Raw genomic sequence first — 16,808 nt, forward strand, 5'->3', positions numbered from 1 at the left:
TTTAGAATCTAAATGGAGATATTTAGAAATATCTCTTGGCAGCATTGCCCATTTCAATAAAGAAAAAAATACACAGATTCGTTTTGATGGAAAGGGGAAACCTGATCGCATTCCTGAGTAGATGTAAAATGGAGAGCCCAAGTTGCATGGTTCTCAGGCAAGGTACCTAGCTGTCTAGCTGGTGACTTGCCTGTTGCGATATCTCGGTCACAGTTATACCTGATAAAAGGCTTTGAAAGCATTTGCTTTTGTGAAAAGAGGCCCAGTTAGGACCTTGGTTGCTGTGCTGGAAAGGGATACGTGAACACTGGCCTGAGGAAGCTGATAAGATGTGGCAGCGTGGGCACGTTGGGCTATTTTGATGAATTAAAATCATTCATCCTAAGGGGCCTTTAAAGTACTCTACATTTTTATGGACTTGGTTTCTGGACATCTAAGTGGCGTGCCGATTTCCTGCAGGATGAACAGCTGAAATCTCACGAGAGCAAGCTGAAGCAGATTGCCACCGAGCTGGCTGAGCATCGCTCGTATCCCCCAGACAAGAAGGTGAAAGCCAAGGACGTAGATGAGTACAAACTGAAAGACCACTATCTGGAGTTTGAGGTATGTGGAACCTAAATGCAACACATGGCTAAAATGGAGTTATTTTATGATTTGTCTAGGAGGCTTTTTGTTTCCCTATTACTTTAACTACTGGAAGCACGGCCCTGGCTCTAACTCAGAAACTTCCAACATGGTTTAAGTCGTGGTGGCCCATCGTGTTCACGATCCTATTTAAATGCCAAACACATATCCAAGAGTACCTGTCAGTTCGTGCACTTGTCTGTGTTTACCATGAGGGACATGTTAGGGTGGGCAACTGCCTTCTATATCCCTGGGTCCACTGTCCAGGCAGAGATTGGGTCAAAACATCACAGTGGAAGAAGTGAGCCACACACAGAGTAACATGGAGCATCAACTTTTCCCTGAGCAGTTGCTGGTAGGTGACACTGATGCATGAATCCTCGTACACTGCCCACCTGGAGGGGATTAATAAATTGTGGCACATCTGTATATTACAGCAAGTGTGGCTATTGAAAAGACTGGGAAGGATCTATATGTTCAGGCATAGAAAGGTAGATTTCTTGGAAGCTTAAAAGTCTCTGAGTTACAAAATTCACATTATAAAATGTGCATTTGATCCAGAACAGGGGTTCTTCAATTGCAGGTCCATTCTCCAGCTTTCATCATGGTCACTCAGGTCCTTGCTGTGGGCAGGTGACTGTGCCGAGAGAACTCTTTCTCTCTTTTTTTTTTTTTTTTGGTAAGGATAAAAGTTTGTTAGAGGAAACTATGGAAGCCTTATTGGCAAAAGACTTGCAAAATCTAAAAACAGAAAACTAAGCAGCTCATCTTTCCCCAGCCCTGTTCATTCTTGGGAAATGGGAGTCCTCAAAAAGCAATCATAATTCTTCACACTTCTGGAGTGACTCTCAGCCCTAGTCTCATTTTGTTTCACACATGCTAATTAAATTTCCCAACACCTCAGTCCCCTGCTGCTGGCATTCAGCACCTTGTTTTTAGCCTTGACTCTGAAGGCTAAGAGCCTGTCGCCAGGTGGTAGAGTTGGCTGGAAGACTACAGAAGGGTTGCCGCTGCTAGATGCTCTCCCTGCTTTTGAATCTTTTGTGGTGCACTCTCTCTGAAAAATGAAACCCAGCAAGAGCCAGCCTTTTCACTTCCTGATGTGAACTTAGACCAAGCTGTGTTGGGATTACACCTTGCCTTCATCAAATTTTCACCTCAAGGAGCAGGAAAATTGCATCCCCAGACCCTTTGACTCCTTAAGGTCAGATCTGTATGCTAGTATGTCAAGCGTGGTGGATTATCTGCCAAGCTGCAGTAACTTACGTCTACTATGAAAGCAGAAGGGTGCCTCATTTTGTACAGACATGATCTAAAATGCTTTTTGTAAAAAGTAACCATTTTTAAAAGTGAATCATTGTTTTTCACTAATCTACATTAAAACTGCCAAAGTATATTATGTAGGGCAAACCTGCCTTGTGCGTCTGCATGTGGAGGATCCTTTGCACAGCATTTAGTACTTTGCTTTAAAAGCAACATTTTCTGAGCAGGCCCCTTCACTCCCTGAATAGAGAATATCAGAGTTATTGATCATTTTGTTCACTGCTCTACCCTCAGCTTGCTAGAACGTTGACTTGAGTGCATCCTAAATATTTATTGAATGAATGAATGAAATTTTACTCTTGATACAAAAGATGGCAGCTGAGGAAGTAGTACTCCCAGAAGGGTTAGCGATGTTCTTTGTTCAAGGCCAGGAGCTCCCTTCAACACACACTTGATAGGCAAGTGAGGGCAGGCGCAGTGTCTGCAATTCCATGGAAGTCTCAGGGAGGTCGGCAACAGGAAGGAGAATTCAAGCCCATCTGTGCTCCTGTCCCCAAGGGAGAGTTGCAGGCATAAAGTAGCTCTCGCTTCTGTTCCTATGCCAGGTCATCATAAGGAGGGCCTCCCTGTGGTTCCTTACAATTTTCTCAAGTCTTGGTTGGGAAAAAGGCTTTAAGTTGGCAGAATATTAAGCCGTTAGTAGTGACACCAGGGGTGTGCCAAACTCCATGCATTTCAGATGTTTGTCTCCCAAAGTTGCTTAGAATACAAACAATTCGTGGCAAGCCGCATTGCACTTACAACTCTTTTAAAGCCTTCCTGACTGACAGTAAATCAGTAGGAATTGTGTTAGATATGTAGGTTCCAGATTAAAAAGAAAAAAAGTCTACAGGAAGCAAAGAGACTTCCATCTTCACCTGTTAGGCAAGAATCACTTTTACCTGAAACAGCAAACCGCACTCACAATGAGCTGTAATTGACTAAACTAGCACCTCTCTTCATCTATTGTTAATAATGCAGGAGGGTTTGGTTTGTTTTTTGATAGAAATGGTACCACCAAACTGTGGCTGTTGTGTTTTTAGATGCATTCATTTGGAATCTAATCTTACTTAGGTATCACAAGTGTATGTTAGGAAACTTGTTTCCCAATATCATAAAATAGCATACACAGCCATGCTGCCTTATAAATTAACCCTGTGTCTACCATGTTTGATTCCCATTTTACTTAGCGTGTTTTCATTGATCCCCAGGCTTCTGATACATTTGGAAATTTATCAAGATCCAGGACAAATGGATAGTTTGCGTAGAATATAAAAAATTAGGAGACTATAGGTCTAGCTATGCAGGGAAAACCTGGGCCTTTTCAGAACCTGCCCCATTATAGAAAGTTGCTTGCTAGCACTATGGCTGCCCCCCGGTAACTTTGGTTTTTTGTTTCTTCAACTTTAACAACAACAGTGATTAGAAAATGAAGGTACTCTTTACTCCTGGATATTTTTCATGCAGCATGTAAGATATTTGCAAGGGCTGGAGTAATGAATCGTTATGTATGAACAAGGCCTAAGTAGAGAGAGAGAGAAGGTATATCAGCCCAAATCTATTAAAAACATGGCCGGGCTGTGAGAGATTTACTGAAGAGAGATTACCGAGAGTTGGGTTGATAGAAGTCTCCAGAAGGTCATTGTAGAGTAGAGGGAAAACTGGAGACCAGTCAAATGCTGATGAGTTTTATGTGGCCAACTGATCTAATGCCGGTGTTGTTTACTTGGACCAGCACATATTATAGTTGTCGTTGTAAATTGAATGCGTTTAGGGAAGACAAGCTGCTCCTTGCCACCACCCCCTGATGTATCACACACATTACACATTTGTGTTACTGGCCTGCCCTTGAAGGCACTTGAGTTTGCAATCCCCAGTGCAGAGACTACAACCATTTGTATAAACTGTGCACATTAGGTCTTTGGGATGGGCTCTGGAATCAACGGTCCCTTCCTGGATGGACAGTGAATACTTCCAGGTTTCCAGGTTCAAATCCAGCAAGGAAAAGAGAAGGTCCACTTCCCTTATAACTCAAACCAAAGACTCTGTTGTTACTTTCACTACTTTTAAAACTTGGAGCAAGTTACTAATCTAAGCCTCTTTCCTTATCTTTAGAAGGAAATTGTGCCTGCTTCACAGGATTCTTGTAAAGTACGTAATACATGTAAAGTACTTAGCTCAGCGCCTAGTGTAAAGTGTTTTTGTATTAATAATAAATTGTAAGGATGCAACTAAAGGAGTAGAGAAGTGTTTCCTCCTCATTTACTACCTGCTTAAGGGAAGAAATTAAGTCAGCAGACCATGGGAATAAACTGTTCAGTGAAGCAGCAGAAAAAGCAGGGCAAGAATATCAGAAGAATTTGACTTACTGATAACAGAAAATTTAACTGAAGCAATAAAAGGAATTCACTGGCTTCCATAACTGAAAATCAGGTTGTTGGGCTTATTCTGACAGCTCAAATGGTATGTCTAGGATCCTGTTTCACTATCTTCATTTTTTGGCTTCTCTTTGAAATTCAGCATATTCTCGTTAGACTGTCCCTTTACTGTTGGAAAGGGGTTACTGCCAGATACATGTGTTTCCAAGATCATACCCAGTAGAAAAAAAGAGAAGGTCTACTTCCCTTAAGGCTAAACCAAAGCCTTGGAATCAAGTCCCCTTGACTTATTTGGCTTGACTTCAGCCCAGTGTCCACTCCTGACCTGCAGCTTGGAGTAGGCTATGCCTATTGGCTGAAGACAATTAGGGCCCACACCAACCACATGGCTAGGAAATTCTCTTTTAGAAACAACAAATGTCCACCGTGCAAGACACATACAATTTTTGGAACAGAATATTTTAAATCTAAAAAATCTAGGACATTCTTGAAGCATGCATTTCTAAGTTTTGATGGCACAGAAAATGGCTTGGTGGTTCTGATGTATTTGATATATTTGAGAGTAAGAGTCCATTCCGTATAGTCATCAGGGAAGCCCGAAAGAGCAAGTATCTAGAAGCCACATATTATAAATTTTGACTTGTTTCTCCTCAGTTTTATTATTGAGTTGTTTGTTGCGTGTTGGGTGGATGGTTGGTTAGTTTGATGTATTTCTTTCTGAGCAAATTCTGTTTTGGTTGTAATTATTGCTCTCTTTCCTCAGTTCACTTTTTTAAATTTGTCAACATCAGATAAGTAATATTCATATTAGGGGCCACTTTTTCCTCTTACAGAGGTATGTAGGGGCCTATCTGAATACTCTGCCAGTGATCACAAGGCAGACCCACTTTCTGAAACAAAATTATTTAGCTACTAAGTTATATGTGACCTTGATTTATGAAAGTGCAAAGATAACAATAATTGCTGCCTCCCCTCCAGTGAAACCAATGAGAAATTCTATTACCCTGCTTAAAGAAGAGAGTAACAAGTCTCAATCTTTATTTTTTTAAATTTTTTTTTTTTAAGATTTATTTATTTATTTAACTACCCCCCTCCCCCGGTTGTCTGTTCTCTGTGTCTATTTGCTGCCTCTTATTTCTTTGTCCGCTTCTGTTGTCGTCAGCGGCACAGGAAGTGTGGGTGGCACCATTCCTGGGCAGGCTGCACTTTCTTTCACGCTGGGCGGCTCTCCTTATGGGGCACACTCCTTGCGCGTGGGGCTCCCCTATGCGAGGGGCACCCCTGCGTGGCAGGGCACTCCTTGCGCGCATCAGCACTGCGCATGGGCCAGCTCCACATGGGTCAGGAGGCCCGGGGTTTGAACCGCGGACCTCCCATATGGTAGACGGACGCCCTCACCACTGGGCCAAGTCCGTTTCCCAAGTCTCAATCTTAATAACCCAGTCTAAACCTGGAATCCAATGCCCTTTCCTTTTCAGAAGACACCAGAAAGGTGATTTTATGTCGCTCTGAGGAGCTGGGATAGGTTGCAGGTTAATAGACTTCTTGGAGAAGATTGGAAGTTTTTATTTGTTTAAATAGGATGCTGAGTGATGTTATGAGTCATAAGTTAAAGACCTATGAGCAGCAGTCGTTCAGGCGCTAAATCCAGTTAATAATAGAGACGCAGTTCTTTCACTGTCATGTGGAATTGCATTTTGTATCTCATGTTGAAAGAGTACTAAGAAGCTCTGAATTTTAAGCTGTAAATGATGGCAAGTGCTTTTGAAGGGCAGAGGAGCCTAGCAACAGGAACCTTTGGACCAGATTTTAAATAGGTGATTAAACAGAACCAGGGCCATATCATGATTGTCAACCAACCATGTGGCATGAAATGACTTCCCTGTCCCTAAATCCTTCCACAGTTACCGTTACCGGATGCCTGAAATGCCTGCCCTGAGCAGGGTCATTCCTTTGGATTAGGGTGTTTTCTGCATAAGAATCGTAAATATGCTCAGGGAAAGATATAAGAGAAGCCCTCAGCTGGGAACCAGGACACGGATTTGGTCTTGTATGGATGCGTCCATCACACAGCTCTCCTCTCTGTCTATAGAAATGACAGGGATTGAGTGGAGTACCCTGGAAGGTCCTTGCCAACTCTGTATTTTTGAGGAGAGTGACACGTTAACACCAATTGGTCTCTTAGATTAGCTCACTCTTGCAGAGATCCCTAAGGGCGTTAGACGTAAGAACATGAGTATTCTGATTTGGAGACGCAGGGGTATCTCGACCAGCGCTACCCAGTGGAAGTAAAATAAGAAATTAATAGGTGATTTTACATTTTCTAGCAGTTACATTTAGAAGGTTTTTAAAGAAACAGGTGAAATTGTCATGTTATGTTTAATTCAGTATATCCAAGGTACTATCATTTCAAAGTGTGATCAATATAAAATCGAGATTTTTAAGCCTTTTTTTCATACTACAGCTTTAAAATCTGGTATATATTTTATACTTCTAGCATACTCAATTCAGACTAGCCACAGTGATCTACTGTCCCGGACAGTTCAGGTGTAGATGGTGCAGTCTTCTTAAGAATCAATCAGGGATTCAGTGGGCTAATAAGAGGCCTGCTTACGGGGTATGTGCCTGCAAGAGGCAGAGGCTGAGCTGGTGTGCCAAACTGTCGTATACCCGCATAGCTTTGCTGTCCATTCTGGTGTATCAGTGTCTTTGCTGTACCAGTTGTTTAATAGTATATCACCTCTGGGTGAGATATGAAAAAGGAGAGGCCCACCTAATTTGAGTGGTGTCAGCTGTCATCCTTTCATGTGCCTTTTAATATCAAGAACTTGTGAGATAGGAAAAAACCACGTGCTTCCCTCAAGAAGAAAGATCTCATCCAGAGAATATGAATCACCGCCTTCCCTGTGCCCTTAGAGTTTTTGGCAAATGACCCTGCCCCATCTGCAAGTTTCCTGACTGCTGGGGCCAAATCCTTAACGTGGGCTAACCTTGAAATCAGAAAAATGAAAGGGGCACTGTTTCGTTTTAGTTTTTTTAATTTTACACACAATACTTTATCTCTGTCTACTCTATTAGTTTCTTTCTTCCTATTTACTCTTTTCTACACTAACCTACATGCTTTTGATATAAGGATTTTAAAAACATGTTTGCTTAACTACCTGATCTGAGATGGAGAGTTATTTTGGAGCAGGCTCTTGAGGTTCTTTATAATTGTGTCTCGAGTCCAAAATTACCTAATAGACTTATAATGAAAATGTAAGGTGTTTTCAAAGATATTCTGCCTAAAAATACTATAGAAAAAAAAATCACAAGCAAGCCAAGAGAACTCTTGGCATGGCATGCTTTCTTAGCAGGCTGGAAATTAGTCTTACTCCTGGCCTAGACTCAAAACCCCATCTACTACGTTTCTACTTGAGGCTTGGCTCACACACTCTAAAGAATACCAAGATCCTCTCTGGAGTATGTTTCCTCCCTTGCCAGCTATGGCCTGAGGCAAAATTGTCTAATAAATAAAATGCATCATGACTGGTTTTCCCATTTTTCCCCTTCAGTGCCATTTACCCTACCTTCTGGTTCACTTTTCCTTCCCAGGGATCTCTATCATTATGTCCTCTTCCAAATATCTCACTATAAGTGTCTCTCACCTACTTAGAGAATTCTGGAAGGTTTACCATTGGAAAGTGGCCCCATCCCCTCATTCTACTCTTGTGGAAACTAGGACTTGGAGCCAACAAGTGGCTTAGCTAAGGTCTGGTTGTGCGTTGTTCCTGACTCTAGAAGTTGCAAAGTGCTTTATCAAGATAGGCTTGACCCTGGAAGCAGAGCTGTTCAGATGGTAACTTAAAAATGCTTCCCACTTAACAGGGCATTTGCACCAAGGATTCAGAAGATCCACCACTGCATCAGGCCCAAAGGAATTACTGAATCTTTGAGGTGACTTGTCATGGGAGACCAGTAGGGCCTCCTCAAGCCAGACTTTTAAGATTTCCTGGCTAGTCTCACTGGCATTGCCCTTTTTGCAGCCGTAAATCTGTGGCACCAAAGCCCCAAGGACATGCTTCTGAGAATGCTTTTAGGGAATCCCAGTGCAAATAGAAACATAAACAAAATATAAAGAAAAGATTAAGAGCACAACCTATATAAAAATATTGCTGTGGCAAGCTAAAGTTTTGTTTTAGAAGATGTCCATTACGTAAGGAAAGATTTAGTGAGAGTCAGAATTTTAGCCACAAAAGCCAAGTTCAGCCTCTCATCTCAAAGGTAGTATGTACAGGTTTAACTTCATATCTCTGTATTCCAGAGAACAATTTTTTTTCCCATTTTGCCAGACAGCAACTTTAATAATCCCTTCAATTCAATCCAGGTGTTTTCTTTTTTATAGTAAATTTTATACTCTTGTCCAAACCCTTCAGACAAAGCCAAGTTGGGTGAAGCTGCTGGGAATAGGCTGATGGCGGGTCTGGCGAGGCTTGCCCCGTTTGTGGATAGGAGCTGGACAATTCATTTCCTGAATTTTCTACCTAGAAAACAAAATGTCTCATGTTCTATGTGGACTTTGTGGACGTTTAAATTAAAAATCATGGGCTTAATTTTTAAAAGGAGATGAAAAGCTAGATACTAACATAGATTGGGTTTACAGAAAGAGAGCTGGAGACCCAAAGTATAAAGAATGAGAGAGAGAGCAGTGTTTTAACGAACTAGAGAAGTGATCCCTGAAAGTATAGTCTCAGAGAGCAGTGTTCTAGAAATTAGTTCTCAGCAGGTTTCCAACTACTTTCCAAGCCTTGTTCTTCTTCTCCACAAACGCATCACAGAGGCCCCCAGGAGGGGAGTGGCAGTGGCGAACAGTGCCGCTGATGGATGGCCATTCAGCAGAGCCCCCCGGGACCCGACCTAGGGTGGGGTCCGCTGAGAGCCCAGGCCTGGCTCCACAGGGCATCACGATGGGGGCAGGGGCCACGGGACCACACAATGGCCCAGGTGACCTGGCAGCACTTGTACAGCCCAGGTCTTTTTGTCTCTGTCAGCATCGCACCCTGGACCTCTTCAGCTGGTCTTGGTATATTAAAGTCAGTTTTTAAATTTTTTAATTTTTTTTAAAAATTAAACTCAGAGTTCACTTAAAGAGTAATAGAGGGGGAAAGGAGACTGAATCAAAAGAAAGAAATTCACACATCCTCAGGGTTTCCCAGAGAGCCACAGAAACAAACTATACGTACAGAAAATGTGTGGTATTTACTCCTGCTGTATCCTGAGGCCTGATACGGGAGTAGCATGGGGAGAAAAATCTTTGTTTTCTTTTTAAAAGTGTAAGTGGTCAAAATGGGAATTTTTAGGTTTTATTTACCAGAATAAAAATTTTTTTTATTTTTTATTCCAGTTAAAAAAATTTTTTTACGAGGATAGAATTTTTTTTAAAAAATCCAAATGCATAGAACTATACAACATAAAGAGTGAACCTTAATGCAATCTATGGACTATGGTTAACAGTGTAATTGCAATAATACTGTTTCATCGATTGTAACAAAGGTATCATATTAATGCAAATGCTAATAATAAGAGAAACTGCGTTTATAAGGGGAGGTGTATGGGAACTCTGTATACTGATTTTTCTCTAAACCTACAACTGCTCTAATAAAAGAAAAAGTGTTAATGTAAGTCGCAGCATGGTTTTCAAATAAGAGCTTATGGAAAGCTCTGTTTTCGATATAGTTGCTTCCTAAAGTTAGCAGTAGAGTAAGCAAATAGTCGAGGAGAAGGTCTCCACAGCTCAATTCTGTTTTCATCCTGCAGAATGAATAATGGAAATATGAACACATTCTTTAAATAAGTAGTGATTTCAAAAGCTGCTGCTTTTTTGTTTGGTTTGGTTTGTTTCTTTGTTTTCCGGTGTAGAAACCTGGGAGTGAAAAGTGTTTTGCTATGTACTCAGCCTTATTGGTTTTCTTCTCATTTCATCTGAAGAAGGTCTTTTACCCTGCCTGCGTGCGAAAGCTAAATGTCAGGGAGAAATGTATTCAGAATTTGATTACTAAAGGAGTGAGGTCTGAATGCAAAATGGAGATAGTAAGTTAAAATTGTCGGCAGTTTTATTTTCATTCAGGTGGTTACATTGCATTCATGTATCAGAGGTCAAAAGGAGATAGTATTCCATTAGATGGAGTTAAAACAAAATGGTATGCTGGGCGCAGAAGGAAAGAAACTGTCGATCAGACGCATGTACGATTATATGTGATGTGATTAAACTTTTCAGAGAACATCATTAGTTCTGTGTTTTTTTTTAAAACAGGCAATTAACATTCAACACAAACAGCCGCTTCGGTCGGCATAGACATGCCATTTTTTCATTCATCCCTGATAGGCATTGCTGCTAGGAAAAAGGGATATTTTTTCTACATGTTTAAAAAATATTTTTCTAGATAAGGGAAGACCAATTCAATAAATAAATATAGCAAAAGAATATAGAGTAAAGAGGTTCCAGACTGAAGAAAGAACCTTATTTTAATAGAAAGAGAAGCCCTCAAGCATTTGAGTTGTCTTTAGCTAATAATGGTAGTCACAGAAGTCTTCATGGAAATGGAAGTGCTTAGAAGGGCAGCCTGCTAAAGGGGGAGAGTCCAGGAAAACAACTCGCAGATGCTTATCTCCAGAGAGTAGCCCCTGGGTGTGGATTTTACACAGTCTCGTCCCAAGTTGTTTTTCTAAGAGTAGAATTATACGGTTACATCGCTAGATATATTAATATATTCACATTGCGGGGAAGTTCTGAAGGGAGGAAGGCTTAGGAATTAAGTAGAGCTATTCCGAAAATGAGTCAGCAGAGACTAAGACAAAATTGTATTCCAAATAGTACCTTTCAGAAAATGAGCAAAAGTGTCCCTGAGGCACACCTTCTTTGTCCCAAACTCTCTTTGCTCTTCTTTAAAAAGATCCCTACCTGAAAGGGCTAAGTAATGGCAGACTCGGTAGCAATTCTTCGAGGGAATCAATTCAGGCCATACATACTACTAGTTAGTGGCGGTACCAACACCGGGTTACCTAGCCCAAGACTATTATTTTTATTGGCTCACTGCTAGTCAGCGACTTTTTTTTTTAAAGGAGATCCTGGGGATTGAACCTGGGACCTTGTACATGCAAAGCAGGGGCGCGACCCCTGGCTACTCCCGCCCCCTCCCACTCATTTTTTAACATGGCACGTCACTTTCAATGCCCCCCATCCAGAACTGTAAATTCTTGCTTAGTGATTTCTTTGGGGCATGAAATTATATGAATGCATCTTTTTTGTTGTTGTTTCTTCTTCCCTTTTTACCATCTGGTTGTGGAAATTGTCAGAGCAAAGGGATAAAAACTTCAATATTGTTATTATTATTTATTTGTTTAGTACCTGTATCAGTCAGCCAAAGGAGTGCTGATGCAAAATACCAGAAATTAGTTGTTTTTTTGTAAAGGGTATTTATTTGGGGTAGGAGCTTACAGATACCAAGCCATAAAGCATAAGTTACTTCCCACACCAAAGTCTATTTGGAGCAAGATGGCTGCCGACATCTGCGAGGGTTCAGGCTTCCTGGGTTCCTCCCTTCCTCAGGCTTCTTTTTCCTGGGCTCAGGGTTTCTCTCTTCCTGGGGCTGGCTTCTGTTTCCTCTGTGAGCTTACTTTCCGGGGCTCCAGCTTCAGGCTTCAGCATCAAGCTCCAACATCAAAACTCCAACATTAAGAGCTCTCAACTCTGTCCTTTGCCATGCCTTTTATCTGTGAGTCCCCACCCACCAAGGGGTGGGGACTCAATGCCCTAATCATAACTCAGTATGCCCAGGTACAGATTAGATTACCAGCATAATCCAATATTTCTTTTTGGAATTCATCAATTATATCAGACTGCTACAGTGCCCACAGCAGATTCCCCCCTGCATTAATATTCATGAGGCCAGTATTCTCTGACCCAGGGAGCTCAGAATCTGAGTAGCAGTGATGTGTCTATCCAAGGGTTAATGTGGTCCCAGGACATTACATGGAAATGGTACTTAAGAATGATCAGGGGCCATGGAATCCAAATATAAATACCCTTTAACAAATCCTTGTCTTTGTAGTGCGTGCTTTGTTAGATGAGACATTACAAGGCTATGCCCCATGTCCGAATGAGATCTATTAATTGTTCAAACGAGGAGCCACCGGAGTCCACCTGCAGTGGCCCAATTTCTCACTTTATTTTTAAGCTCAGAGTAGGTAACCAAGACTGATCTTCATCGACAGCTACATATGAGATGCTCAGAAACTATGTCTGTTTGATGAATGTCAAAAGACTGGTATAGAGGACTTTTTCTCTCTATGTAGAAAGAGTCCCAGACAGCTGCCGCCAGCGGCGCTGGAGTGGACGTGGATAAGCCTTTGCTAAGTGGCTTCTGAGCCTCCGCACTGCCACACGGGGTCAGACCTTACAGGTTTTGTGCAAAAGTGTGAAAATGGCATAGCAACAGAGACCGAAGTGTGTCCCCAGAGGTACATCTATAGGCATGGTTTTTTTATTTTTCTCAAATTTGCCATATTGACAGTTAAACATACAAGTAAATTTTCCACTAGATCCATGAAACTGTTTCTTCCTGCTTTCCATTCATACAGTCGACAGATGTTTATTCAGGGCATGCAGTGTGTGAGGCTCTGCCAGTGCCGGGGACAGGCCAGGGAGCCCAGTCCTTAGGCTCATGCACTTTCATTCTAATATTGCGGGAAGGGGGAGAGTCAACCAGATTTTTTGAGTAATATGTGCATAACCTTTTAGCTGGTGAGAATTGCTAAGGAGAAATATAAAGGAAAGGGGGCTGGGGGCAGGAGGTTGCACTTGATGGCCAGCAGAAGCCTCCTTGGGAAGGTGACATTTGAATGAGGCCCTAAAAGAGCAAAAGGGATAAACCATGTGGATTTCCGGGAAAGCGCTTTTCCCACGGCGTGGGCAGCAAGTACCAGATGTCCTAGAGCAGGAGTGTGTCGGCCACGTTCAAGGGCAACCAGGGAGCTGGTGCCTGGTGAGCCTGAGAGCACCGAGAGGTTAGACTGGAGAAGTGAGGGAGGGGAGGGGCACAGCGTGGGACTTACCCGCCAGTTTAAGGCTTTGCGCCTGGGGAGGACTTTCAAGGATGAGATGCAATGGGAGCATTTTGACAGCAGTGACATGTTCTGACTTCATTGTAATAGATTTTGAGAATAAAGTGGGGGTGGAAGCAGGGAGACCAGTTAAGCAGGTTCAAGACACAGTGCTCAGTGCAGAGTAGAAGCAATGGAGCCAGTCAGAAATGGTCTGAGCCTGACTATCTTCTGGTAGAGGCACAGGAGTTGCTGACAGAATGCCTGTGTGGGATACATGAGAAAGAATTTTCAAGGAGCCAAGTTTTAATTGTCAAATTTCCTCCTTCACGATTTGGGAGGAATGTTCTAGTGTGCTTCCTCAATACAAGAATACCAACCATTGCTTAGAAACAGAAAAATGGTATAAAACTCAATTTTCATTGCCATTGTTAAACTGTTAGAGGATTCTCATGTTGACGGCTTATGGGGAAGGGATTTATGTAATTGGGAAGACTGAGAAGAATTGTCCTTCAGCACCTCTAGGGCTTAAGCAAATGATATAAAACTATGAATGGAAATAATAAGATAGCCACTGATTAATATCATCTTGTGACCACAGTGTGGCCCATAGAAAGTAATATCCACCAATAATTTGTTGAATATTCAGAGAAAACCCTAACAATTCTATACCAGCCAAACTTGATGAATCAAGAGCAGTTTTTTCCTAAATAAAATTAAGACAGGTGGTATATACACAACTCAATTATGATTTTTTCTGATAGAGGTCAAGCTCAGGTTTGATCATTTTTTCAACTAAGGATGCTTTGGTCAGCAAATAACAGAAAACTTGACTTTTAAACAGTATAAATATTCATTATCTCCCTTAAGACTGGAAGTGGGTGCTAAGTATTGCCATCAAGGACCTACAGTCTTTCTAAATTTCTAATCTGCTGTTCTTGGCACACTGGCTTTCCTCTTTTCATGCATATCACTTATGGTCTCAAAATGGCTACTGTACCTCCAGACATTTCATCTGCCTCCTTTTATCAGGATAGCAAAAGGTGCTTTCCCAAAAGTACCCTAGCAGGCTTCTACTACATGTCACTGGTCAGATCTTCACATTGGCCATCCCTAGCTTGTAAGGAAAGCTGGCAGAGAGGGACAAGGGCAGTCATGTTTGGTTCAAACCAATCTTGATTCCTCTCCTAGGGCTGGACACATTGGCATGCTCAATAAAAATCATAGTTCTCTTAGGATGAAAGAAGAGGCTGTTAGTGTATTAGTCAGCAAAAGGGGTGCTGATGCAAAGTACTGGAAATCTGTTGGCTTTTATAAAGGGTATTTATTTGGGGTAGAAGCTTACAGTTACAAGGCCATAAAGAGTCCACCTCAGGGTACCATAAGCGGTAATTTCTCACCCGGTCTGTTGCCACGTGTTGATGCAAGATGGTGGGTGATGTCTGCGAGGGTTCAGCCTTCCTTCTTCCTCTTAGGGCTCTGTGTCCCAGCTTCTTCCAGTCTCAGCTGGAGGCTGGCATAGGGCTCTTCTCTCTTCCAAGGGGCTCATTTATTTCTGGGGCTCAGCTGCTCTGATCTCTTCACAAGGTCAGCTGTAGACTAGCAGGCTCATCTCTCTTCCTGGGACTCCTGCATCAAAACCAAGTTCTCACCTCGCCGTGTCTTCTTCTGGGGGTCTACTTCTCTGTGTGTCCACTTCCATGTGAGAGTCTGTTTTATCAGCCCACCCAGGGGGCTGGGACTCAACACTGAGTCCCGCTCTAATGACATGGTTGAATCAAAGCTCTAATCTTAACGTAAATTAGTCAGACATCTGAAGCTAATACAATCAAAGGATAAGCACACCCAGAGGAAAAGACCAGTTTACAAACATAATCTATATCAAACTGCCACAGTTAGGGAAGCAGCCATCAGTGCCTGCCCCATTCTCATACACACAGCTTCTGTGTTTGAGGTTGACCCTTTGTATATTGATCAAGTTCCAGTCTCTGAGCTGGTCCATCAGAACTTTAACAAGGGATTTACACACACACCTCCTGCTTTCTTCTTTGCCTTTCCTTATACACCAGCTTAAACTTAACACTTAAATTAAACTTTTGGTCTTAGTGGGGGAAAAAGATAGGGATCATTTTTCTCTGAAATGAAGAAAGGAAGTAAACCATCCCAAAGATATCGTATGGGAAGTAAACCCTTGCAAAGGTATCATATGGGAACTCCTCTCCTCTCCTTCCCATCCCTGAAGAATGAGTACACAAGGAGACGTGAATGAGGAGGGGACGTTTTAAATTACGTTCACTCCTCTAGCTCTCCACGCCTTCGTTCAAGGCTGTTTTCCTTCACTAAGAGGCAGTCTTTTTGGCTTCTAAGCCTCTAGGTAGGGATTTCCATATTTGGATGACTTTGTAATCCCCAGAAGGACATAGCTGAAACCAACACCGTCTTCGCTGTTTGATATATGTTCCTGAGATAGTTTGAAAATCTTAAAGAAGCATTTGGTTGGGTTTCATGGCCTCTGAAAAAAGCTTTTTAACTCAAAAATGGAGTCCAGCCGTTGGGTGTTCACAAACCTACATAGGTTTCCATTTCTGTGTTCCTCTTTACAATAACTAGACACTCCTTGTTTTCTGGCCCCACATCCACCCCTTTCTCTGCTTTGTCTTTTCTTCTGCTCCGATGACACGTGCACTGCCCCTCCTCTGTGCCTGGCTTTGCTTACTGATTGACACACTGATGTCATTTACTTGAGCCAACAGGTTTGCAGCTGGAGCTGCAGAACCGAGTAGATGAGATGGTTTTCCTTCATGCATTTTGCAGGTGAATGTTTCCAGTATCAGTTTCTTGAAAGGCTGCTTGAAACTGGCCCTGTCACCTTCTTTCCTTTTGTCCCCTTTCAAATCCTCTCAAAAAATTGTCTTTCATACCCCTTTCTTTGTATGAATGACCCAGCTTTGTGAAATAGTATGCCTTACACTGGTTTCCTGAATCTATTTTTAAACTGCCTTTCGATCATTTTGCTAAATGTTCCTTTGGGAGTAGTCCTTTCCTGCATTTTAAATATTGCCATGAAAGCAGTTTAAAGGCAGATTAAGAATTACATTCCTGGAGTGAATAAGACTTCAGAATCATTTTGCCCTTTGGATATCATCTGGTGCACATACTGATCTGTACTACCGATGACAAATTTTTTATTAGTAAAAATGCTCTTACATAGCTTTCTGAGATAATGCCTAGCCATGTTATTGTTTTATGTTGTTACTTCATTGTTAAACTTAGAAGCTGTATTCATTAGCAGTGTTTTCATAGCAAATAGCAATACCTGGTGATCCCTAAGGGTACTTAGTATTCGTACTTAACAAGATATCCAGGGGTCATAGGGGGTCTTGTTGGATCCAGTTCATTTTGTCACCAAAATGCACTTCTCAG

General features: G+C 41.9%; 1 protein-coding gene across 5 annotated transcripts in view; it reads left to right on the forward strand.

Annotated features, from left to right (window-relative positions):
* Positions 1-16,808, forward strand: part of PSD3 (pleckstrin and Sec7 domain containing 3) — a 483,258-nt gene that overhangs the window by 455,777 nt on the left and 10,673 nt on the right. For all 5 annotated transcript variants that reach the window (XM_058290063.2, XM_058290064.2, XM_058290067.2 and 2 more), the window contains one exon: positions 460-603. In XM_058290063.2, coding sequence (XP_058146046.1) covers positions 460-603 — 144 coding nt within the window. The remainder of the gene's footprint in view (positions 1-459; positions 604-16,808) is intronic.

Source organism: Dasypus novemcinctus, chromosome 29 (assembly GCF_030445035.2).
Source record: "Dasypus novemcinctus isolate mDasNov1 chromosome 29, mDasNov1.1.hap2, whole genome shotgun sequence".
NCBI classification, from domain to species: Eukaryota; Metazoa; Chordata; class Mammalia; order Cingulata; family Dasypodidae; genus Dasypus; species Dasypus novemcinctus.